The 25,872-nt window shown below is 36.6% G+C and overlaps 1 protein-coding gene across 3 annotated transcripts in view; it reads left to right on the top strand.

Annotated features, from left to right (window-relative positions):
* Positions 1 to 25,872, top strand: part of CFH (complement factor H) — a 78,781-nt gene that overhangs the window by 21,385 nt on the left and 31,524 nt on the right. For all 3 annotated transcript variants that reach the window (XM_023632610.2, XM_001491704.7, XM_070255782.1), the window contains exons 6-9: positions 218 to 388; positions 5,816 to 5,989; positions 17,612 to 17,806; positions 18,236 to 18,412. In XM_023632610.2, coding sequence (XP_023488378.2) covers positions 218 to 388; positions 5,816 to 5,989; positions 17,612 to 17,806; positions 18,236 to 18,412 — 717 coding nt within the window. The remainder of the gene's footprint in view (positions 1 to 217; positions 389 to 5,815; positions 5,990 to 17,611; positions 17,807 to 18,235; positions 18,413 to 25,872) is intronic.

The raw sequence follows: 25,872 nt of genomic DNA on the forward strand, positions 1-25,872 counted from the left end.
TAAGCAGCATAATTTTAATCAGAATTTTAATTTCCTTCAAAAATGAGTGCTAAGAAGAACAGATAAATTATTCATCAAGCATTCAAGTCAAAGCACAACATTTGTTTGGTTGCCTGATTTACCTAATGAAAACAAAATTTGTGTCTTTCTATAACTATCTTGGACATAGTCCTTTAATATATAATAAGCAACTTGGAATTTAATCCCTTCTATTTAGAAATTTCCTGCCAAGTACCAGAAATTTTAAATGGATATGCTATATCTCAGAAGACAACTTTTAAAGAAAAAGAACGATTTCAGTATAAATGTAACAGGGGTTTTGAATACAGTGAAAGAGGGGATGCAACATGCACTAAATTTGGATGGAGTCCAATCCCTTCATGTAGAGGTAATGTTATATTTCTTTTCTATATCTTTTGATTTTTTATCAGTTATTTTAATTTATATACTCCTTCTAGTTAAGAAGTTTATTTTTTTCTTATAATGGAGTATTAATGTTTATAGGAATCAACTATTGTAATGGCAATATGTCTTGAAAATTTTTTGTGTGCAAGGACCACTTTGAGATCAATTGGTATGAATCTCTCACTCTGAAGATGGGCATAAACAGGAGCAGAAAGTTTCAAAGCTCATTAAGTAGTTGGTCTGTGGTCAAAGAACAAGTCTAGAGCGGAGCCAGAACTGCAAGAGATTTCCCAATTCCCAGGTATATACACTTCTCAAACCATTAGATTGGTCTTCTGAAGCCCAGAATTTAACTTTAAGAAGTAAATTACATTAATATATGAGGAAATCCTCAACTGACAATGGGATTAAGTGGAAGAAAATGGATACGTCATTAACCACAGGCCCAATACGAACCAACAGTGACGATGGTGCTGAGAGAAACCATGAGCTCTTTAGGCTTCATAGTGGAAGGAGGTTCACAAAGAGTTCATCTCAACTGTGTTCTTTGCTCACCGAAAATTATCTCTGGAATATTGTGTTCTACTTAACCTAATTCATCTTTTAAAGGGATGATGTAAAACTCTCAGGACCTAGACGAGAGAATGTAGATAGTTGAGGAGTTTAAGAAATCATATCATGAGAAGAATAGCGAGAAGGTATATCTATAGCAAGGTAAGAACTGTGTTGAAATATTTGCAGATGTTTATGAAAAGGGATGAGTCAGGCTTTGATGAGGGCTGCTGCAGTGAGTGAAACAAGTGGCAGTGTACCATACACGAAATCAGAGGTCATGGGACCTGCTAGAAGGGTGACTTTACAGATTCTGCCATAGTGGGGGGAAGAAGGGCTGGCCTCTCAAGAGTCCTCTGAACTTTAAATCATAGGATTCATAATTCCATGTATAAACCTTGTTTCAGTGTTCCTCTTTTACAAAAACTAGAGTTAGTTTGGAGTTGGTTCTCTTCTTTATAAAAAAATTTCAATTGAATTCACAAGCAGCTCCTTGGAAAATATATCCTCCTGCACAATTGAGGGACCTCCACTTTCAGACACTGTTAAGAAAATATTTTAGAAAGGGGTTAAAAAACACAAGACAGTGATAACCCAAGTTAGATCCATGTTGGGCTGGTGGTGTGTGGAGTCTGCCTGTTTGTCTTCATGGCATCCCTTATTCCTAAGGCAAGAAAGCGGTGCACAAGTCCCCTGACATTAACCTCTGCAATATGTTTCACTTCCAGAAACTCTCTTAAATAGTTGATTAACTTCTCCAGCCAATATTCAAAATATAGCTTATAAAACACATTTATATCAGGCTGCTTGCTCTGTATTGAGGATAAACATTAGAATAAGCCATCATTCCAGGTTTCAATGAATTCAAAGACTTTGAGGATTCATTTTTACTTGGGCATAGGACTCAGGACAGCATTGCATCAAGGAAGTCATCTGATTATTACTTTTCTTGGTCACTTAGCTATCTACTTAAAACTCTTGCTTAACACATATTTGTTTTAACGATGGGAAATCTCTGTTGTTCTTATATATGTTACTATAATTCCTAGGCTTACTTCTCATGAAACTTGACTCATTTACACACACACACACACACACACACACACGCACACAACAAGATTCCATATTTCCTAAACATTTTCCTTCTAGAGCTTCATTTTCTCACTCACAAGTCATAACTTAAAAATTTAAGACTGTATGCTTTAGGGTCCTGCTTTCTTTAGGGAGAGAGATGCCAGAATTGGGATGCACTGGGATTGGGCACTTTCTTTCACAAGATAGTTTACTAAAGATCAATACAAATAAAGAGAAGTTCACCCCAAACTAGATAAGCATACACTGTCTCTTACAACATGCTTCATCCTATTGGAATGCGTTTTACATTAACTAGATGTAGCTCTTATTAAAAGCAACTCCAGTCTCTGTGCCTCAGCTAATACGTCACAAATACTCCTTATTTTCTTGGTGCAATGGAAGGATCTACCTGCTGATATATGATGAATTCCAAATCCATATATCTTATTTTCTCCAAATCTGTAAGAAACTTGGAACTAAATAATGAAAGAAAATTTGCATAAAGTAATCTAGGATAAAATACTTAGATTTTCTTCTGCCTGGTCTATGATTTGTATGTGTCAGGGGTTTTATTTGAGGGTGATTTGTCAAAATTCTGGTCTCTGAATCCCATAAGGGACAGTCTCTGACAATATGTTGTTTACAGAAATAATGAAAACTACCAGGACCTACTAACTAAAAGCCCCCTTTCATCCAAATCCATCCGTTTCCTGTACAGACCAAATTTTCTACTGATTCACAACATGAGTGTTAACCTTGAATTATCCTTATTTCAAATGCTTCTTGGTTGTTTCTAACACATTTGGGCTGTGTCAAAGACTTCTATTCTGAAGAGAGGCACCTACTCTGGCAATATTTAATAGCATCATTTATTTTCATGGAGATTATGAGATTAGAGAATTAAAATTTATCAAAGGATTCATATCCACTGCTTGAAAATAATCACCAGAGTTCTTCTACTCTTCATTAATTTAACAAAATCCTCCCAATATTATTTGGTTGGTCTCTTAGTGAAACTCATGTTTTCTAGAGCTTTTGACTATATCTGTAGCTTTTGACTTTAAACATTGGTATTAAGTTCAGTTATAATATGAAGTAAAAACTAATATATGTAAACTGGACTGCAGTCGGTATATCAAAACATCATAAATACAGCAGAATGAAGTGAGAGAAAAAACAAAATAACGGAACACATTTAAAGTCATTTGAAGTTCATGTCAATTAACGTCAAGCACTGAAGACATATTTTACTTAATATTCGTGTTTAGGTGGTCACATATAATTTCTATTTTTTCTCATATAATCATTGCTAATACAAGTATATTATCACGTTAGCAACAAAAATATATTATAGCTTATTCTGGCAGAATGGGGTATAAACTTAAGACCAGTTAGGAGACTATTGCAATATCTCTAGGAGCTGAAAATATGCAGTGTAAGTGTACTATGGAGAGAAGGCAATATGTAAGCAATAATTACAACTATCTAGAATATGGTGTTTGATTGAATATCAGAGTAATGGGGAGGAGAACATGGGGTAAGTGTCTAGGCTTCTGTCATGGGATTCTTGTGTCACATATTAAAGTGTTGACCACAGGAAGAAAAGCTCCTATGGAGAGAAGGATGATGATTTAGTTTGACGTATAATAAGTTGAATATGCCTTTGAATTATATACATGGACCTGTCCAGTGTGAAGTTGCAGTTGGACAGACGGATTTGGATCGCACTGAAGAAGTGATTAGCCTAACAGTGGTAGCTTTTTATCATGGAAGAGTCTTGAATCACACAGAGAATGTGAAGAGGAAAACAGCAGAACCAGGAAAATACCCCTGTAGAACGACTGTGAAGCCTAGATATCCATTCAGAAAATACCTGGAGGGTCTCCAGGGAAGATGTTTCTGAAATGGTGTTAAGAATCGGTATGAAGATCTAGAAGAGAATCATTCAGAAATAAAGAACAGGAAGTGCAGATGATAGGAATAAGCTTGATCTGTGTGAAGACAGGACAGAAGGCTATCGTGTTGGTAGGACAGAGAGTGGGCAGAAACGTGGTAGGAGATGAGACCTGGAAGCAGGCAGGTCCTGCAAATTAAGAAGAGCAGAGGAAGAGGAGCAACTAGCAGTAAAATAAGTAAGATAAAATAGTGCTGTTCAGACAGAGAAGGAGAACATAAGGACGTGAGGCATTGGAGAACTTCAAGGAGTCAGTGATCAACGGTGTCAAATATCACAGAAGGTTTATATCTATGCAGTTTAACAAATAATTAAGGAGCCCGTAATACACAGCAGCCACTGTGATATGTGGACTACAGAGAGTTTTGGATTTGGAAATTGGAGGACACTGGTGACGTTGTTAGAGCAATGCCGGCATAATTTAGATGTTATATGCCAGATAACAGTTGGTTGGAGAATAAATGGGAGGTGGAAAAGAGGTGACAGCAATTATAAGATGGTATTTTAAGGATCTGGGCTGTGAAGAGAAGGAGAAGTGCAGTGCATTAACCGAACTTGGGCCCAGGGTTGAGAGGAGTTTAAAATTGGAGAAGCTTGCATATCCACTTACGGGAAAGTGGTCGAAAATGAGAGAGAGTGAAGGAATAAATAACGGTTCATAATTCATGGAAAATGACAGACTTGAGAAGCTAGCTTGAATATGAGAAAAAAAGTGCAAGTCTTATCATCAAAGAATAAAGGAAAAGCTTAAGTCCAGAACAGATACAGCTAAAGTTGAAAGAATGCTGGAAAGAAATCCAGGGAACCCACAACTGGTAGTCTCAATTGTTTTCTGTGAATGCGAGGACTTCTTGTCTCTTAATGAAGGAGAAGTTGTGTTAGGTGGCTTGAGGAAAATGAGGAGACTATAAGTCACTTACTTTGGGAAATGGATTTGGAAATAAATTAGGGGCATATAAATGGATTTCAGGGAATTCTGAATGTCCATCACAGGTGTTTAGTCTAAAATACAGCATGGCACCAATACAAATCTAGTGCATTTCTACAATGGTTAAAAGACGTAGTATTTTGTTAGAAAAGGAATCTTGCAAATTGATCCATTGCTGAGATACAGCAAAGTTGATGGAAAGGACCAAGAAGGAGCTTTATGACTTAGGATAGACTAAGTCATGGGGTAGCACACTAGAGCCTACAGATCAAATCTAGTCTGTTCTTTTTTTCGAAACAATGTTTTATTGGAACACAACCATGCCCATTTGTCTATGTATTGCTTGTGGCTACTTTTGTGGTACAATGGCAGCTGTGGGGAAAAGATCATAAAAATGCACACGATGGCTTTTAAAACTTCCTCCGTGAAGGGAAACATATTACTTCCACATTCATTTCCCTGTCCTGTGAAAGTCATGTGGCCATGTCTACTTCAAAGGGGAAGGGATATGCAATCCTACCAACTTTCTGGAAGGAAGAGACTCAGAACATTTGTAAACAGTCCTTAAGAAAACTACAGAAGCCAAGGAAGTTGAAGGAAGTGGGAAGAGTAGTCAAAGTGATAGATCATGAATTCATTGCTGTGCATGGAATATCATGATGTATGTGATGGCTTTGGAGAAAGAGGATTCGAGTCCAGGAGGCACAAATACGTCAAATGAGAGATATAGTGGAGGGGAATGAGTGATATGGGGGAAGGGTACAAGGCCGTGCTCATTTTAATGCCATTCTGTGCTGCGGTAAAAACAAAAAAAATAACATCTACGCTCTTTATTTTCATGTACTTGATTATTTTAATGGGCAGTGGTCTCTACATTATCTACATATCTTTTTTCTTTTCAGAGGTAACTTGTGATCCACCTTATATTCCAAATGGTGTCTACTCACCTCGAAGGACTAAACACAGAACTGAAGATGAAATCAGATACGAGTGTACAAATGGCTTTTATCCCGCAACTCGAGGAAATACAGCAAGATGCACCAGTTCAGGCTGGGTACCTTCTCCAAGATGTAGCTGTAAGTTGCATTCTTATCTTGATCTACTTCTTAATTCTGAAATCACTTTCTTTTAAACACAGAAACCTAGGAATATAGTAAATCCAAACATTTGCCTTCTTGTTTATGTAAAGCAGAGGCATTAAAAGCATTCTTTGCTTTTCATATAGCCAATTCTAAGTCAGATCAGAAACACATCATTTTACATAGAGAACTATTTTTTGCCTTTCAACATTAGATATGTGTGTGTGTGTTTATGAATATATATTTCTCTAACGTAATTCTAACATCTGAACTAAAACATTGGGTAAGACTGGTGTCTTTTAACACCTAGCCTGTTAGTTATTTATTTCCATGTAACAAATTTCCCCAAAACTTTTGGCTTAAAACAACAAAACTGTCTCACCTCAGAATTTTTATGGGTCAGCAAGTTGGGATGGCTTAGCTGGCTAGTTCTGAGTCAGACTCCTGTGTTGCAGTCCAGATGTCGGCCTGGGCTGCAGTCACTGGAGGGCTTGGCTGGGCTGGAGGACCTGCTTCCAAGACAGCCCACCCACGTGGCTTTTGGTAGAAGCCTCAGTTCCGTATCACATGGGTGTCTCCCATAGGCTGCTTGAATGGCAGCTAACTTTCTCCAGAGCCAGTGATTGGAGAGAGAGAGAGAAGGAATCCTCCATCCCATTTATGACTTAGTCATATATTGTCACTTCAGCCATACCTACTCCTTAGAAGTGAGTCACTGAGTCCAGCACACTCAAGGGGAGAGGAATTAGGCTTCCCTCTTTGGAGGGAGCTGTGTTGAAGACATTGTGGAATTTTCTAAAACCATCACGGAACAAAATGCCACTCAATTCAACAGAGTGTTTTATTTCTGGGGATGTTTCCTCTGTGCTTTTCCAAGTGTTTTCTGTCTCTACAATTATAATCCTTTTCTTTATATATCACTGTTCATTGTAAAAGTGAACCCAGTTAGACTGGATATTCCATGAATGAAAAATGTGATGGATACAAATAACAGGTCAGTGGCCTCAATGTTAATTCTAGGCGTAAGTCCAAAATGAATTTTCAAAACATGAGACTCTGGGGCTGGCCCCGTGGCTGAGTGGGTAAGTTCGCGTGCTCTGCTGCAGGCGGCCCAGTGTTTCTTTGGTTCAAATCCTGGGTGCAGACATGGCACTGCTCATCAAACCATGCTGAGGCAGTGTCCCACATGCCACAACTAGAAGGACCCACAACACAACGAAGACTATACAACTATGTACCGGGGGGCTTTGGTGAGAAAAAGGAAAAAATAAAATCTTAAAAAAAAAAAATTAGATCCTTGAAGAGACAGCTATTATCAGTAAGAAACAGACATCAATATTTATCAGTTATAAGGAAAGTATTTATTTACTTAGTTATAATTGACACATAACATTATATTAGTTTCAGATTTAAAATGTAATGATTTGATGTTTGTATATATTGCTAAATGATCTCAACAAGAAGTCTAGTTAAAATCTTACCACACATATTTACACATTTTTCCCCTTATAATGACAACTTTTAAGATATACTCCCATAACAGCTTTCAAAAATACAGTGCAGATACAACTATAGTCACCATGCTGTGCATTACAGCTCCATGACTTAATTATTTTGTAACTTGAAGGTTTGTACCTCTTGACCACCTTCACCCATTTTGCCTACCTGCCCCCCAACTCCTGCCTCTAGCAACCACCAACTGGTTCTCTGTATCTATGAGTTCGCTTTTTTTAGATTCCACATGTAAGTGAGACCATCCAGTACCTATCTTTCTCTGCCGGCTTCATTTCACTTAGCATTTTGCCCTCTGGTTCCATCCATGCTGTCACAAAAGGCAAGATTTCCTTGTTTTTTATGGCTGAATAATATTCCATTGTCTATATACAGCACATTTTCCTTATTAATTCATCCGTCGATGGACACTTAGGTTGCTTCCCTGTCTTGGCTACTGTAAATAATGCTGCAATGAACATGGCATTACAGACTCTTGGAGATAGTGATTTCATTCCTTCAGGTAAATACCCAGAAGTTAAACTGCTGATCATATGGTAGTTCTATTTTAATGCTTCGAGGAGTCTCCATACCGTTTTCCATAGTGGCTACACCAGTTTACATTTCCACCAACAGTTCACAAGGGTTCCCTTTTCCCACACCCCCATCAACACTTATTATCTCTTTTGTTTGATGATAGCTGTTCTCACAAGTGTGAGGTGATGTCTCATTGTGGTTTAGATTTTAATTTCTCTGATGATGAATGGTGTTGAGCATCTTTTCATGTACATGTTGGCCAGCTGTATGGCTTCTTTGAGAAAATCTTCAGATCCTCTGGCCAATTTTTAATTAGATTTATTTTACTATTGAATTGTATGAGTTCTTTATGTATTTTGGGTATTAATCCCTTATTAGATTTATAATTTGCAAATATTTTCTCCCATTTGGTAGGGAGAATCTCAGTTGTTGATGTTTTCCTTTGATGTACAGAAGATTTTTAGTCTAATATAGTCCCACTCATTTATTTTCAGTTTTTTCTTGCCTTTGCTTTGGATGTCAAATCAAAAAAATCATCTCCACGACTGATGTAAAGGACCTTACCCTCTCTGTTTTCTTCTTGGAGTTTTATGGTTTCAGGTCGTAGTTCAAATCTTTAATCCATTTTGAGGTAGTTTTGTTTTGTTCAGATTCTTTCTTTTGCATATGGCTGTCCAGTTTTCCCAAAGTCACTTATTGAAGAGAGTGTCTTTTCCCTACTATATATTCTTGGCTCCTTTGTTATTAGTTAATTGACCCTGTATGCATGAGTTTATTTCTGGGCTGTCTATTCTTTTTCACTGATCTATGTGTCTGATTTTATGCCACTATTATACTGTTTTGAGGACTATATCTTTGAAATATAATTTGAAATTAGGAAGCAAGAATCCTCCAGCTTTGTTCTTCTTTCATAGGATTGCTTCAACTTTTTGGAGTCTTTTGTGGATCTAAACAGACTTTAGGATTGTATGCTCTATTTCTGTGAAAAATGCCATTGTAATTTTGAAAGGGCTTGCTGTGAATCTGTAGAGGGCTTTAGGTAGTATGGAAATTTTAACATCATTAATTCTTCCAATCCATGAGCATGGACTATCTTTCTCTGTGTTTTCTTCAATTTCTTTCATCATTGTCTTATAGTTTTCAATATATAGGTCTTTCATCTCATTAGATAGAGTTATTCATAGGTATTTTAGTCTTTTGATGCAACTGGAAATTAGATTGTTTTCTTAATTTCTCTTTCTGATAATTCATTATTAATGTATAGAAATGCAACCTATTTCTATATATTGATTTCTTATCCTATGAATCTACCAAATTCGTTTAATAGTTCAAACATATTTTTGGTGGATTCTTTAGGTTTTTCTGCAATATAATACCACGTCATCTGAAAATAATGACAGTTTTGCTTCTTCCTCTCCAATCCGGATACTTTTGTTGCTTTTTCTCACCTAATTGCTGTAGCTAGAACTTCCAATACCAAGTTAAATAAAAATGTCAAGAGTGGCTATTCTTGTCTTCTTCTTGATCTTAGAGGAGGCAGCTTTTCACCTGTGTGATGTTGGCTCTGGGCTTAGCGTATATGGCCTTTATTATGTTGATGTTCATTCCCTCTATACCCACTGTGTTGAGAGTAAAGTAAATGCTGAATTTTGCCAAATCCTTTTTCTCTACCTATGAAGGTAATCATATAATTTTGATCCTTCATTTTGTTAATATAGTATATGGCAGAGATTGATTTGGGAATATTGAACTATCCTTGCATCCCTGGAATAAATCCCACTTGATCATGGTGTATGATCCTTCTAATGTATTGTTGAATTTGGTTTGCTAACATTTTGTTGAGGATTTGATGTCTATTTCATCAGGAATATTGGCCAGCAATTTTCTTTTCTTGTGGTGTCCTTGTTTGGTTTTGGAATCAGTGGGAGACCATGAGTTTGGAAGTGTTCCCTCCTCTTCCACTTTTTTGAAGAGCTGGCATTAATTCTTCCTTAACGTTTGGTAGAATTCACCAGTGAAGTCCTGTTGTCCTGGACTCTTGTTTTGGGGAAGTTTTTGATTACTAATTCAATCTCCTTATTATTGATCAATCTGTTCATATTTTTTGTTTCTTCATGATTCAGTCTTGGTTGGTTGTGTGTTTCTAGAAATTTATCTGCTTCTTTTACGTTGTCAAGTTTGGTGGTATAATTGTTCATTGTTGTCTCTTATGATCCTGCGTATTTCTGAGGTATTAGTGAGGATATCTCCTCTTTCATTTCTGATTTTATTTATTTGAGTCCTCTTTCTTTTTATTTAAGTATTTATTCTTTTGCACGCAATGATTTGTCCTGAGCTACCATCTGTTGACAATCTTTTTCCTTTTTTCTTCACTTTTTACTCCTCCAAATCCTAGTATATTTGTATGTAGTGAAGTTCCTTTGGTTCTTCTATGTGGGCTGTCACTACAGTGTGGCTACTGACACCTGAGTGGTGGCATAGTTCCACACCTGGAAACTGAACCTGGGCTGCTGAAGCAGAGCATGTTGAACTTTCATTGCTAGGCCATCAGGCCTGCTCGAGGCCTTTATCTTTTTATTTTGGTGAGTCCATTAACAGTTTGTCAATTTTGTTCATCTTTGCAAAATTCCAGCTCTTAGTTTTCTTGATCTCTTCTATTGCCTTTTTGTCTCTATTTCATTTATTTCCACTCATATTTTTGTTATCTCCCTCCTTCTGCGAACTTTGGGCTTTGTGTGTTCTTCTTTTTATAGTTCCTACAGATACAAAGTTAGTTTGTTTATTTCATATTTTTTGTTGTCAATGTAGGCATTTATGGCTCAGATTTCCCTCATAGAACTGCTCTGGCTGCATCCCATAACTTTGGTGTGTTGTGTTTCTATTTTCTTTTGTCTGAAGTTATTTTTTGATTTCTCTTTTGAGTTTTTCTTTGACCCATTGGTTATTTGGTAGCATGTTGTTTAATGTCCATATTTGTGGATTTTCCAGTTTTCTTCTTGTCATTGATGTCTAGTTTTATACCATTGTGGTTGGAAAAGATACTTGATGATTTTAGTTTTCTTAAATATATTGACTTGTTTTGTACTCAAGTTGTTTTGTGCTTTATCCTGAAGACTGTTCCATGTACAGTTGAGAAGAATGTGTGTTCTGTTGCCTTTGGATGGAATGCTCTCTGCATATCTGTTAAGTCCGTCTGGTCTAATCTGTCATTTAATGTTGATGTTTTCTTATTGATTTTCAGTCTGTAGCATCTATCCATTGATGAAAGTGGAGTATTAAAGTCCCCTACTATTATTGTATTGCTGTCTGTTTCTCCCTCTAGGTCTGTTAATATTTGCTTTATATATTTAAATGCTCCTATGTTGGATACATAGATATTTTCAAATATTATATCTTTTTGTGTATTGACCCTTTCATCGTTATGTAATGTCCTTTTTGTCTCTTATTACAGTCTTTGCTTTAAAGTCTACTTTGTCTGATAGAAGTATAGCTACCCAGTCTTTCTTTTGGTTTCCATTTGGAGGGAACACCTTTTTCTGTCCCTTCACTTTCAGTCTGTGTGTGTCCTTACGTGTAAATTGAGTTTCCTATAGGCTGAGTGTAGATGGATCTTGTTCTTTTAATCTATTTAGACACTCTGTGTCTTTTGATTGGAGAATTTAGTCCATTTACGTTTAAAGTAATTATTGATAAGTATGCACTTACTGCCATTTGACGTAGTGTTGTTTTCTTGCTGTTTTGTAATTCCTCGGTTGTTTGTATCTTCTTTTGTTCTCTTCCTTTGTGATTCAATGACTTTCTGTTGTAGTATGCTTAGATTCCTTTCTTTTTACTTTTATTTAGCTAACATAGGTTTTCCTTTGTGGTTACCATGTGTCTTATATAAAATATCTTACATTTATAACAGTGTATTTTAACTTGATAACAACTTAAATTTGATTTCCTTCTAAAGTCCTACATTTTTACCCATTTGTGATGTCACAATTTAAGTCTTATCTTGTATATCTCAACAAATTATTGCAGTTATACTTTTACTACTTTCGTCTCTTAATCTTTGTACTAACTTTTTAAGTGATCAACCCAACACCTTTAGAACATTAGATTATTCTGAATTAGCTTATATTTACCTTTACTAGTGAAATTTATTCTTTCATATTCTTTCCTGTTACTGAGTAGCACTGTTTCATGGCAGCTTAAAGAAGTCCCTTTAACATTTCTTATAAATGACATCTAGTGGTGATGAACTCCTCTAGCTTTTGTTTGTCTGGACAATTCTTTAGCCTTCCTTCAATTCTGATGGACAACTTTGCTAAGTAGAGTATTGTTGTTGGCAGCTTTTTTTCTTTCAGTGGTTTGAATATATTGTGCTACTCCCTTTGGGCATGCAAAGTTTGTGCTGAAAAGTCTGCTTATAGTCTAATGGAGGTTCCCTTGTACAACAAGTCTTTTTTCTCTTGTGACTTTTACAGTTCTCTTCTTGTCTTTGACATTTGGCCTTTTAAGTATAAGGTGTGTTGGTTTGGTTCTCTTTGGGTTCAACTTATTTCGAACTCTCTCTGCTTTCTGAAACTGGATACTGTTTCCTTCTCCAGGGTAGGGAAGTTTTCAACCATTATTCCTGTGGAATTTTCTGCCCCTTTCTCCTTCTCTTTTCCTCCTGGGACTCTTATTATGTGAACGTTGGTCTGCTTTTTGTTTCCCATAAGTCCCATCTGCTATTTTCACTCTTTTTGATTCTTCTCTCCTTTTTTTTTTTTTTGCTGTTCTAAGTGGGTGAATTCCATTACCCTGTCTTTGACTTCACTGCTCCTTTCTTCTGCTTTATCTACTCTGATATTAAACCACTTTATTGTATTTTTCCGTTTAGTTATTGTATTTCTCAGCTCTGTGACTTTTATTTGGTACTTTCTTATCTTTAGTACCTCTTTGTGGAAATTCTTACTGTGCTACCTCATGTATGAGATGAACCTTATTGCTCAACCATGTCTTAGCTCTTGGTTGTCTCTGAAGTCTTTGTGATTTACTTTTAGTGGCTCTCAGTAATTGACGGTGTGGCAAGCCCTGTCATTATCTCAAAAGGGAGAATCTCAGTCAGCACCTAGATTCAGGCTGATTGGAAGCCAAGTCCATAGACAGCAGCTTTTTCTTCTTTTTTTTTTTTTTGTGAGGAAGATTCGTCCTGAGCTAACATCTATTGCCAATCTTCCTCTTTTTAGTGTGAGTAAGATTTGCCCTAAGCTAACATCTGTGCGAGTCTGCCTCTATTTTGAACACGGGTCACTGCCTCAGCATGAGTGATGAATGGTGTAGGTCCACTCCCAGGATCCAAATGCATGAACGCATGCTACCAGAGCAGAGCATGCTAACTTACCCACTATGCCACAGGGCCAGCCTCATCAGGCAGCAGCTTTCAAAGTATACAAATATACCTCTTTCAGGGAAAGACAGGGATGTGGGCATTTCTGTCTGCTCCTTCTGAGCTGAGCTGTGAGGTGGTAGACAGTTAAGGATTATTTCTTTCTTTACTACTCTCCTTTTGAACTCATAGGCACAAGCCCCGCTGGCCACTAGATCCAGGCAAACAAGGGGTGGTCCCTGGGAAGTGGCCACAAAAACTGGGGCAGCAGATGTAAAATCCAGGACATCAACTTCCTTCCAGAAGGTACCAGCACTCTGAGCTTGGCAGGCGGAGAACATGAAGACATGACCTCCCCTCCAAGGTCTCTTGAGAGAGGATTGCCATATGCCTTTTGTTGTGTGTTTAATTACAAGCCTGCCCATCAGGCTTGAACTATAAAGATAGACTATTAGGCCTCTTTCACAGTAAGAGTGGACTCCTCATTCTCTTGCTTCCACTGTGCCCTGGAGGTGGTACCCAGTTAAAAATGCTTTCTTTCTTTGTTACAGTCCTGTGGGACCCTGAGCATAAGCCCCACTGGCCACCAGAGCCCAGTGATCTAGAGGAGTTCCCTGGGCTTCGGCCATAGAAATTGGGGCACCAGATGAGGGTCTAGACACTGGTGAGTTGGAGTAAGGCAGAGGGAAAGCACACAGGTGTCCACCAGATTCGGTTTCTGGAGAACAGTGAGTAGGCTGCTAGATGTGTGCCAAACCAGATTCTGCCCCTCAGACCAAAGCTCCAGGACAAGCCAATAAGCCTCTTTCACTGAAAGACTGAGGTTGTATTTCAGTCTGCTTCTGCACTGTGCCACGTGTGTAGTAGAGGACCACAAATTGTCTCTCCATTTGCTGTGGTCCCATGGGACCCATGACCACAACCCCTACTGACCACTAAAGCTAGGTGATCAAGGAACATCCCCTGGGTGGTAGCCAATAAATCTGGTGCACCAGACATAAAAGCTGGGGATCAGTCACGTGTACCAGCTCCCATCTGGGAGTTACAGGTACTCTGGAGAATGGCAGAGGAAGACAGCATGTACCTCCCAGGGTGTTGGAAGAGGATTAAGTCAGTGCTTCCGTGTGTGTTTAATTAGAAACTTACCCCTCAGGCCACAGAAGTGAAGATGAATCTAGTAGGTCTCTCACAGGAAGATGGGTGTCTCAGTCTGTGCCTCTCTGCTGTGCTCTGGGATGGTAGCCTGTTAAAACCTCTCTCTCCCTTTGTACAGTCCCGTAAAGATGGAACCTACAAGCATAAGCCCAGCTGGCCACCAGAGCCAGGCAACTGCAAGCTGTTACTGGGTGCCAGCCACAAAAATCAGGGCATCACAGAAGGGTATAAGATCCTTTCCAGGAGATTCCAGAGACCTCAAGTGAGGAAGAGGAAGAAAACAAAGACTGGATCCACAGGGCTCCATCTTTGGAGAGTCATTCAGGAGGCCTCTAGATGTGAATGAAATTAAATGCCTGCCCCTCAAGCCAATGCTTTATGACAGGCAAATAAGCCTCTTCCACAGAAGATCTGGAAACTTCTTGGTTGGTTTCCTCTGCACTGGGTCCCTGGTCAGTGAGTCCACACATGTGGGCCCCTTTAAAATGATTTCTCAGTTCACTATTGCTTTGCGGATCTCTTGGGCACAAGCCCTGTTGACTTTCAAAGCTGGGTGGTTTGGGGGCTTGTCTCTCAGGTGAAGATCTTAAAGTTTGGGTGCTAGATGTGGGGTTCAAACCCTTCACTCTTCAGGGAAAAGCTTGGGGTTTGCATTGCCTCCTGATTATGAGTCACTGTGCAAGGCGTGAGGTTTATGATGAGATATGTCCACACTCTCCTATTCACTTCACTGTGGGTTTTTCTGCTTTTGCCAGAGGTGTAGAAGTCACACAGCTAGCTTTTGCTTTTTTTCCAGAAGAAATTGTTTTCTATGTAGCTGTAAATTTGATATGTCTGTGGGTATAAGTCTATTCAGAATCCTTCTACATTGCCATCTTGAACCACTTACGTAAGGGAAACGTTTAATCATGTTTATGGTTGGTTTATAAAAATGACAGATCAACCCAACTGTATCTGGATCTCTATAAGTTTATTCCACAGGGGACTTTCTGAAGTTCTTGTGGACAAGATGGGCAATTGATGGGTTAGATGGTTTTTGAGATAGCTTGTAATTTCATTAAATAAGCTTATCTGATTCTCAGATGCAAGACTTTGTTCTTAGGCCTACTGCATTACTCATCTGTGTCATCAAACAGTATTATGATTTAGAGGAAATATAGACAAATTCACAAGAGCAATGATACAGGGCATGATGTTCCGAATCTTATTAGCTCAGATTCATCCTTCAATAAGAATTCTATACTCTAGGTTGAATCTAATAACATGGCATTTAGCCATGATAACTATAAGATCCTGAGCATTGGTCAAAGGAATTAGCTGCAGGAATATGGACAGATTGAAACATTTTTAAAAATCATTGAATATTTTCATCAATTTTGAGGTCGGTTTGAGTCAAATCTGTGATGGAACCACCATAAATGCTAATGAGACCACAACCTGCTTTGGTAGAAGTGTGAGAGGTAGAATGAGACTGTTCTAAGTCCTGCCAATGTCAGTGCTGATCAGACCATATGTGAAATATTAGACTTGCTTGAGGAATGATCTTGTTAGCTGGTAAGGATAGATTTACGTGTGCCCACATGAAAGAGCAAAATAGCAAAAATGTTCAGTCCTGTGACAATGATAACACATACTTTTAATCAATCCCCTTTGTGTTCCTTTTGAAAAGAAATCTCACTAGACTATTTATTTATTTCATATCCTTTGAAACACCATAATGAGGGGGATACCATGCTTGTTCTGAAATTAGACAACCAGGGTTCAATTTTCTCCTCTATAATTTAATGGAACAATGAATTAATTTCGTTAAGAATCAGTTTTGCTAATCCAGAGACTCGAGCTTGCTCAATGTAGAGTTATTGTTAAATGACACACATCGTAACATATCATGAAGAAATTCATCCAAAGGTGAAGACAAAATACCCTAAACCTCCAAAAATTTTTGGGAAAAAACCTAGAATGTTTTTTAAAATGAATGAGACTAAATGAGCATTTTAATCTCAATATTGGACGCTTCAAAAAGTGGAGAAAACATCTATCAATGATAAGAGCTGTAGACTTCAGGCCAAGAATGTATACCTAGAGAAGGTATAATATACAAATCTTTGTTAAAGAAAGACGTGAGTATATGCAAAGATCCAAAGTTTATAGTCCACATAATGAGTCTGTAGAAACAATTTGAAAAATTTCTCTAATAAAACAAAAAAGGAAGTTGATCACTATATGAACATGTGCTTAAACATACATGTTAAAAGTACTTACCATATTAGATTAAATCAACAAATTTTAATTATATTATATCTCATTTAAAATATTTATGACATATTTACAGACATCTCATTCTCCAATAAAATTAGAAATAAACAATCAAATGTATACTATAATCTTAAGTATTTAGGTATTAAGAAATATTCCTACTTCATTTCTCTAGTTAAAGAAAGAAAGGAAAAGTTTCCTCAATGACTGATTGGAGGCATGAATAAGAATGTTATTTTTATGTATGATGTGATCAATGGAAAATTTTTGTTCTTCTCTCTCCTTCTCACATTGTTTCCAATAAGTAGAAAACAAACTAATGAATGTTAATCCAAAAAACCCCACTAAACCAAAACTCTTTACTCTCTTCCTACATTGAGTTGGTCTGAGAAAAAAAGACAGGGCTCTGCTTTCTGATGAGAATGGGAAAAAAAGGAAAAGAAGACAGATGAGCTAAGTGATAAAATCAGTACTTCCATCTCTCAACCAAGATGCTCATTTAATCAACCAGGGCTAGGATGCATGTACTCAAGGAGAATTCGTTAAATAAGTCTGTACAGTTTTCTTCCTGGAGAGTCTTAATATAAGTTCATATATCATATGACACACAAGCCATAATTTTATCTTCTTTACCAAAGAATTCCCTATGTACCTCAGTCATCTGAATTTTATAACTTTTCTCGTCCTAGAAACACTAGTGCAATGAGTGTAATTATGCTAGTAAGAGAATATAATTCATCGAATAAATAATTCATCTCTAGTTTGATTTTTTATTAAGATAAAACATTATTTATACTAATTTTGTTATGTTTTTATATTGCAAGTGAAGCCTTGTGATTTTCCAGAAATAAAACATGGATATCTATATGCTGAAGATTATTATAAACCATACTTTCCAGTGCCTATTGGAAAATATTATTACTATTACTGTAATCAAAATTTTGTGACTCCTTCAAAATATCGCGGGGGTTATATTTATTGCAGAGCAGAAGGATGGTCACCAGCAGTACCATGCCTCAGTAAGTAAACCTCTTTATAATTGTATGTGTAGAGGTATTTCAAAGAGTGGAGAGAGAAAAACACATAGGGGAATAGAACTAAGTTTTACATGAAAAAAATAAGGCCAAAGATGAATTCTACGGCCAAAATGACCAGTATAGATCTTTCCTTTCAGGAGAAGATTTTCATGAAAACCACATGAGAGATAAAGATAGAGACTTCACAGGAATATCTATATCTTTTATACATATTTTAATCATAAAACTGAAAGTAAATAATGTTGACTATTAATTTTTCATTTTAAAATTGGTAATAACGTTAGTTTTTCTTAAGTTCTATATTATTTTTGGATGCTTATTCATTTCAATTTAAATATTGTAAATAAAGTTGGTAATTTGCTATTTTTGCCAAATTTATGGGTTCTTAAAATTTTTATTTATGATCCTTAGGACAATGTACTTCCACTCACTTGGAAAATGGAAAGTTTCCACATTGGGGAAGAACATATTTACAGGGTGAATCTGTAAAAGTGGAATGCTATTCTGGCTATAGTCTTCCAGATCAGCAGAGCTTAATGACATGTACAGAGAATGGCTGGTCCCCTCCTCCCAGATGCATCCGTGTCAGTAAGTAAACTGATCTGTGATCCCAATATGTTTATGATTTGCTAAGACTCATCTATATTAACTGTGACAAAATGTTTATCTCGACTTCTTCTTTTGCCAATGGGCCTATTTGATTTTCTTTTTTTCAAGTGTGTATGAATGGATATAAAAATTTCCTGATACATATGTAGCAAAATAAATGAGCCTACTGATAGACATTAGTCAAGAAAACAGTCAAAGAAATGCATAAAAGAAACCTGTAATATAGGGTGATTTCAACGAGATGGGAGAGAAAGAGTTTCTATTTTTTTCCCCACAAAGAACACCAACTTTGACAATGACCTATGGCCAAGAGTGTCTTTTTGAGAGTTAGAGAACTTAGCAGAGACGTTTCAGCACACAACTGGACCCAAACTATCCAAGACTGGACGTATTGAAGAGGATGAGAAGAATAATTTCACTTAGCTGATTAACCAATCCCCTAAAGTGGCACAGCTCAGTGCCAAGAGAGATCCACTCTGCCCATGATATTTCACTTAGGGAAAGAAAGAGCATGTGAGTGAGTGTTTGGCTTCCTCAGGTGTGCGTACCACTGACAAAAGGACTCATTTCTTACCCACTACATCCATAATTCTGAGGTGATCTGTATGACTGAGGGTTTTGAGAAAAACTAGGAGCACAGGAGCCAGAGCTCAGAATCCCTCAAGGGACACAGATCCTACTAACCACTTTGCAGCCTCCATTGGGAAGCCCACTCAATAACCACAGGGAAGCCCTTGCTTGCAGATCCTGCTCACTCATGGGCACCCCTAAAACATCACTCCTCTCACCCACACGCTCCACTCCCCTTCCCATGGTCGGCTCCCTCTGTACTCCTCCAAAAGTAGTGAATGGGAGCCTTTGCAAGTGGGTAGTGTGCAAACTCAGAAAGCAAATCTGACTCCACAGGAATGTAAGGGAGCCCAAATTGATCATTTGGCACTGCCCCAGGGAAATAAAACAGGAAGCTGTCAGGACCTAGACTGTCTTGGCAGGCTTGAGAGAATGCATATACTGTAAGAATTCCCTCCCAGAGGTCATAAGACAGGTAGAGCAGGTGTATAGATAGAAAAGTTCTGGAGAAACCTCAGAATCCCTAGCTGGGGTGAAAGAAGTTAGTTCTTTACCAAACTCACTCAGTACAGACTAGAGCAACTGACTGTTCCTTCAAATGCATAAACTGCAATGCAACACGTCAAGAACTAGGAAAAATCAAGGAAACATGATGCCACAAAAGGAACACAATAATTTTCCAGTAGCTGACACCAAATAATGAAAACATATGGTTTGCCTAATAAAGAATTCAAAAAACTTGGTTATGGAAGCTCAATGAGCTACAAGAAAGCCCAATTCAAGGAAATCAGGAAAACAATGAGACACAAACCATGAAAAGAAACCAACAGAAATTCTGGAACTGAAAAATACAATGAATGTAATGAAAAATACAATCAGAGCATCAACAACAGATTTTACCAAACAGGAGAAAGTCTATGTAAAGTAGAAGACAGGTTATTTGAAAGGTTCCAGTCAGAGGAGAACAAAAGAAAAAGAACTATAGAGTGAAGAGTGCTTACATGAATTATGGGAGTTTATCAAGGGAAACATTTTAGGCATTGAGAAGGTACGAGAGTGAGAAGAGTTGGAGAAAGGGGCAGGAAGTTTATTTAAAGAAATAATGGCTGAGGCCTTACCAAATCTGAGAGAAGATATGGACAATCAAAATCAAGAAACTTACAAATCCCTAAACAGATTTAACCCAAAAGCATCTTTTACAAAACTTACTAATAAAAATGGCACAACCAAACACAGAATTTTGAAATCAGCAAGAGAAAAAAAATCCCTCACATACAAGGGAACCCACATAACGATATCAGGAGATTCATCAACAGAAACCTTGACACCAGAAGAGAGTAGGATGATATATTCAAAGTGATGAAATAAAAAAAAAAAAACCCTGCCAACCAAGAGTAGTTTACCCAGAAAAGCTGTCTTATATAAATGAAGGAGACAGAAAGACATTACCAGACAATTCAATGCTGAGGAAATTCCTCAACACTAGACCTGCCTTAAAAGAAATGCTAAAAGGAGTTCTTCAAGTTGAAATGAAAGGACATTATTTACTAACATAAAAACGTTTAAAGATAAATCAGATACTGGTAAAGGTAAACAGATAGTCAAACTTAGAATACTTAAATACTCTAGTATGGTGGTGTACAAGCCATTTATTTCCAATAGAATGATCAAAGGACAGAAGTTCTAGAAATAATTATAGCTACAATAATTTGTTAATGGATACTCCATATAAACATATGTAAATTGTGACAAAATACGTGGAGAGGAGTAAGAGGGTAGAGTTCGTGCGTGCAAACAAAGTGACTTTGTCATCAGCTTAAACTTATCTGTGATATGTATGTTAGTTTCATGTAAACCACAAAGCAAAACCTATAGTAGATTCAGAAAAGATAACGAGGAAGAAATCAAGGTGTAGCACTATGGAAAGTCATTAATTCACAAAGGAAGGCAGCAAGAGAAAGGGAAAGGAGCATTGGAACTACAAAGAAGCTAGAAAACAATTAATTGGATGGCATTAGTAAGTCCTTACCTATTAATGATTATTGTGAATGTAAGTGAATTAAATTATCCAATCAAAAGACATAGAGGGATGAATGGATAAAAAAATAAAAGACTCAACTATGCGCCACCTACAAGCCTCACTTCAGCTCTGAGGACACAGATGTGCTGAAAGTAAAGGGACGGGATAAGACACTCCGTGCAAACAGAAACCAGAAGAGCCCGGGGGGAGCTAAACTTACATCAGACAAATAGACTTGAAGTCAAATAGTAACAAGACACAGAGAAGCCATTATACAATGATGGAGGGGCCAAATCCTCAAAAAAATTGTAAACGTAGATGCATCCATCTTTGGAGCACATAAAAATATTAAGCAAATACTGACATATCTGAGGGCAGAAATAGACAGCCATACAATAATAGGAGGAGAATTCAATACCTCACTTTCAACAATGAGTAGCTCATCCACAGAGAAATTCAACAGGAAAATGTTGAACTTGAAATATACCTTTGACCAAATGGACCTAAAAGACACATACAGAACTTTCCATCCAACAGCAGGTGAGTATATATTTTCTGAAGCTCACACAGTACATTCTCCAGGATAGATAAAACGTAAGATCACAAAACAAGTCTTAAAACTTTTAAGAAGATTAAACTAATGCTGACTATCTTTTCTGACTATGGTTTTATGAAATTAAACATCAACAACAGAAGGAAAACGAAAATTCACAAATATGTGGAAATGAAACAACTCACTCCTGATAAAACAATGGGCCAAAGAAGACATCAAAAAGGGACATCAGAATACATCTTAAATCAAACCAGAAACCACAATATACTAGAGAGCTGCAAAAGTAGTTCTATGAGAGGTGTTTTTAGTGATAGATGCCAGAAAGAGAAGAGAATGACCTCCAATAAATAATCTAACTTTAAGCCTCAAAAACTACAAAATGAACAGTTAAGCCTAAAGTTAGGAAAATAAAAAAATAACCAAAATTAGAGCAGAAATATACGTAATAGAGGCCAGAAGAAATATTAAAAATCAACAAAACTAAGACTTAATTTTTTTGAAAAAGATAAGCAAAATTGATGAATCTCAGACTGAGAAAAAAGAGAGGCGATCAAATAAATAAAATTGGAAATGAAAGAAAAGACGTTACAACAGATGCCACAGAATTAGAAAAGACCCCAAGAGACAATTCTAAATAATTATACACCAGCAAATTGGCTAACCTAGAAGAAATGGATAAACTCATAAAAACATACAACTTATCAAGACTGGATCCTAAAGAAATAGAAAATCTGAAGAGACCAATGACAAGGAATGTAAGATTGGAACAGTAATCAAAAACATTCCTACAAAGAAAAGCCCAGGACTGGAAAAGCCCAGGACTAGAAGTTTTCACTGAATTCTACCAAACATTTAAAGAAGAATTAATGCCAGTCCTTCTCAAACCATTCTAAGTAATTGAAGAGCTGGGAGCACTTCCAAAGTCATTTTACAAGATCAGCCTTACCTTGATAGCAGAGCCAAACAAGAATACTACTAAAAAGAAAATTTTATGCCAATACCACTGACAAACATACATGCAAAAGTGATCAACAAAATATTAGCAAATTGAATTCAAGAGCACATTAAGAGAATCATATACCGTGATGAAGTTGGATTTATCCATGGGATTCAAGGCTGGTTCAACAGATGCAAATCAGTTAACTTGGCACACCACATTAAGGATATGAAGGGTGAAAAACATATATCCTCAATAGATGCAGAAAAGGCATTTGAGAAAATTCAACGCCCTGTATGATAAGGAAAAAACCCTTACTCTCAACAAATTATGTATTGAAAGAATGTACCTCAACATAATAAATATCATGCATGAGAAGGCCACAACTAACATCTTACTCAATAGTGAAAAGCTGAAAGCTTTTCCTCAATGAGAAAGGAAAAGAGAAGGATGCCCACTCTCATCATTTTCCTTCGGCATAGTAGTGGGGTCGCAACCAAATGAATTAGGCAACAAAAGGAAATAAAAGTCACTCCAAATAGGAAAGAAAGAAGTAAAGTGGTGTCTGTTTGCAGCTGACATGATCTTATGCTTAGAAAACCCTAAGGACTGCACCAAAAAACTGTTAGAATTAATAAAAGAATTCATTAAAGCTGCAGGAGACAAAAATCAACATATGAACATAACTCGCAACTAACACTAAACTATCAGAAAGAGAAATTAAGAGAACAATCATTTACAATCACATCAAAAAGAAGAAAATATCTAGGAATAAATTTAATCAAGGAGGTAAAAGACTTGTAGCCTGAAATCTATAAGACAGATGAAATCAATTGAAGAAGACACAAATAAATGGAATGATATCCCATGTTCATAGAGTGAAAGAATTAATATTGTTAAAATGTCCATACTACCCAAAGTCACCTACAGAGATAATGCAAACTTTATCAAAATCCCACTGGCATTTTCACAGAAAGATAAAATATAGTCCTAAAATTCTTGTGGAACCACAAATGGCCAAAGCAATCTTCAGAGAGAAGAACAAAGTGTCCTGAAGAACACCACACGTCCTGATTTCATACTATATTACAAAGCAATAATAGTGAAAACTATAGGGTCCTGGCATTAAAATAGACACAGAGATCAAGAGCAGAGTCAGGAGGCGAGAAATAAGCCCATGCATATATACACAACTAATATTCAACAAGGGTGCAAAGAATACACAATGGGAACACAGTGTCTTCAGTAAAAGGTGTTGGAAACCCGGATATCCACAAGCAAAGGAATGAAATGAGACCCCCTATATTAAATCACTGACAGAAATTAACTCTAAATCTATTAAAGAGTTAAATATAAGACGTGAAACTATAAAATTCCTAGAAAAAAACATAGACAAATATCTTCTTGACATCGGTCTGGGCAATGATTCTTTTTATATGACACCAAAAGCACAGGAAACAAAAGTTGAAATAAATAAATAGGACTACATCAAACTAAAATGCTTCTCTTCAGCAAATTAGAATGAAAAGGCAACCTATGGAATGGGAGAAAATATTTGCAAACCATATATCTAATAGGAGTTTAATAAAAAATATGATAATGAACTTAGAGAACTCAATGCCTAAATAAAGAATCCAATTAATAAATGGGCAAAGGATCTGATTGACATTTTCTGAAAAATACATGCAAATAGCAAACCAGTACGTGAAAAGGTACTCAAAATCACTAATCCTAAGGTACATGCAAATCAAAACTACAAGGAGATATCACCTCATATCCGATAGAATGGCTTTTATCAAAAAGACAAGGGATTACAAGTGTTGGTGAAGATGTGGAGAAAAGAGAATAGTCGTACGTTTCTGGTGGGAAGGTAACTTGTTACAACCGTATGGAAAAGAGTATGGAAGTTCCTCAGAAATTTAATAGAACTATCATATAATCCATTTTTGGGGTGTGTATCCGAAGGAAATGAAGTCAGCATCTGGAAAAGCTATCTTCACTCTCGTTTTCACTACAGCATTATTCACAATAGCCAGGCCATGGAAACAACCTAAGTGTCTATGGATGGATGAATGGATGAGGAAGATGTGGTGTATATATATATATATGCATATATATATACCATTGTATAATATTCCGTCATGTATATATGTGTGTATATATGTATATATATATGATGGAAAATATTTATATATTTTCTCCAAACAGGAGAAAGAAGGAAATCCTGCTATTTACAACAACATGGATAAACCTAGAGTACATTGTGTCAAGCCAGAGACAAACAAATACTTACTGATAAAACTTATATGTGGAATCAGAAAAGAAAAAAGAACGAAAAGTCAAATTCATAGAAACAGAGAGTAGACTGGGGGTTACCAGAGTCTAGGGAGTGGGGGAAATTGGGAGATGCTGATCCAAGGGTGTTAGCCTTCAGTTATAAGATGGCTAATTCTGGAGATCTAACGCACAGAATGGTGACCATAGTGTGTAGTAACGTATTGTATACTTGGAATTTGATGAGTGGAGATCTTAAGCATTTCAACTACAAAAAAAAAAAGATTACTATATGAAGTGATAGATGTGTTAATTAACCTGATTTACAGAATCATTTCACAGTGTTTATGTGTACCAAATTCTCTCATTGTACACATTATATATATATGATTTTGTTCATTATACTTCCATAAACCTAGTGGGGAAAACTGTAATAGACATGCAAAATAAAAGGAGAAAAAAATTAAAGCAAATAGCTACAAAATGTAATCAAATATCAAAGGAAGACATCAAGAGGAGAAGGGACTGAAAAAACTATTGCAGAGCAGAAAACAATTAGCAAAGTGTCAAGTCAGTCCTCATCTATCAACTGTTACTTAATGTAAATGAATTAAGCCCAACTATTAAGAGAATAGAGTACCCGAATGAGTAAAAGACAAGAACAAATGATATGCTATCTATAAAAGACTCATTTTAGACTTAAAGATGCAGAATTAACGTGAAGGGATGGGAGAAAATATGTCTTGAAAAATGGCAGCCAAAAGAAAGCAGGAGTGGCTATCATTATATGAAAAAAATTGATTTTATGTCCAAAACCATCTGTAGAGACAAAGAAGGTCATTATATAATAATAAAAAAGTCAATTCAACAGGAAATAGAACGATTTTAAACATATATGCACCCCACATCAGAACTCCTAAAGATAGAAAGCAAATATTGACAGGTTTGAAGAGGAGAAATTAACAGCAATACAATAATTTCGAGCTGATTTTTGTATATGGTGTAAGATAAGGACCCAGTTTTATTCTTCTGTATGTGGGTATCTAGTTTTCATAACACTATTTGCTGAAGAAACCATCCTTTCC

This window comes from Equus caballus, chromosome 30 (genome assembly GCF_041296265.1).
Source record: "Equus caballus isolate H_3958 breed thoroughbred chromosome 30, TB-T2T, whole genome shotgun sequence".
NCBI lineage: Eukaryota > Metazoa > Chordata > Mammalia > Perissodactyla > Equidae > Equus > Equus caballus.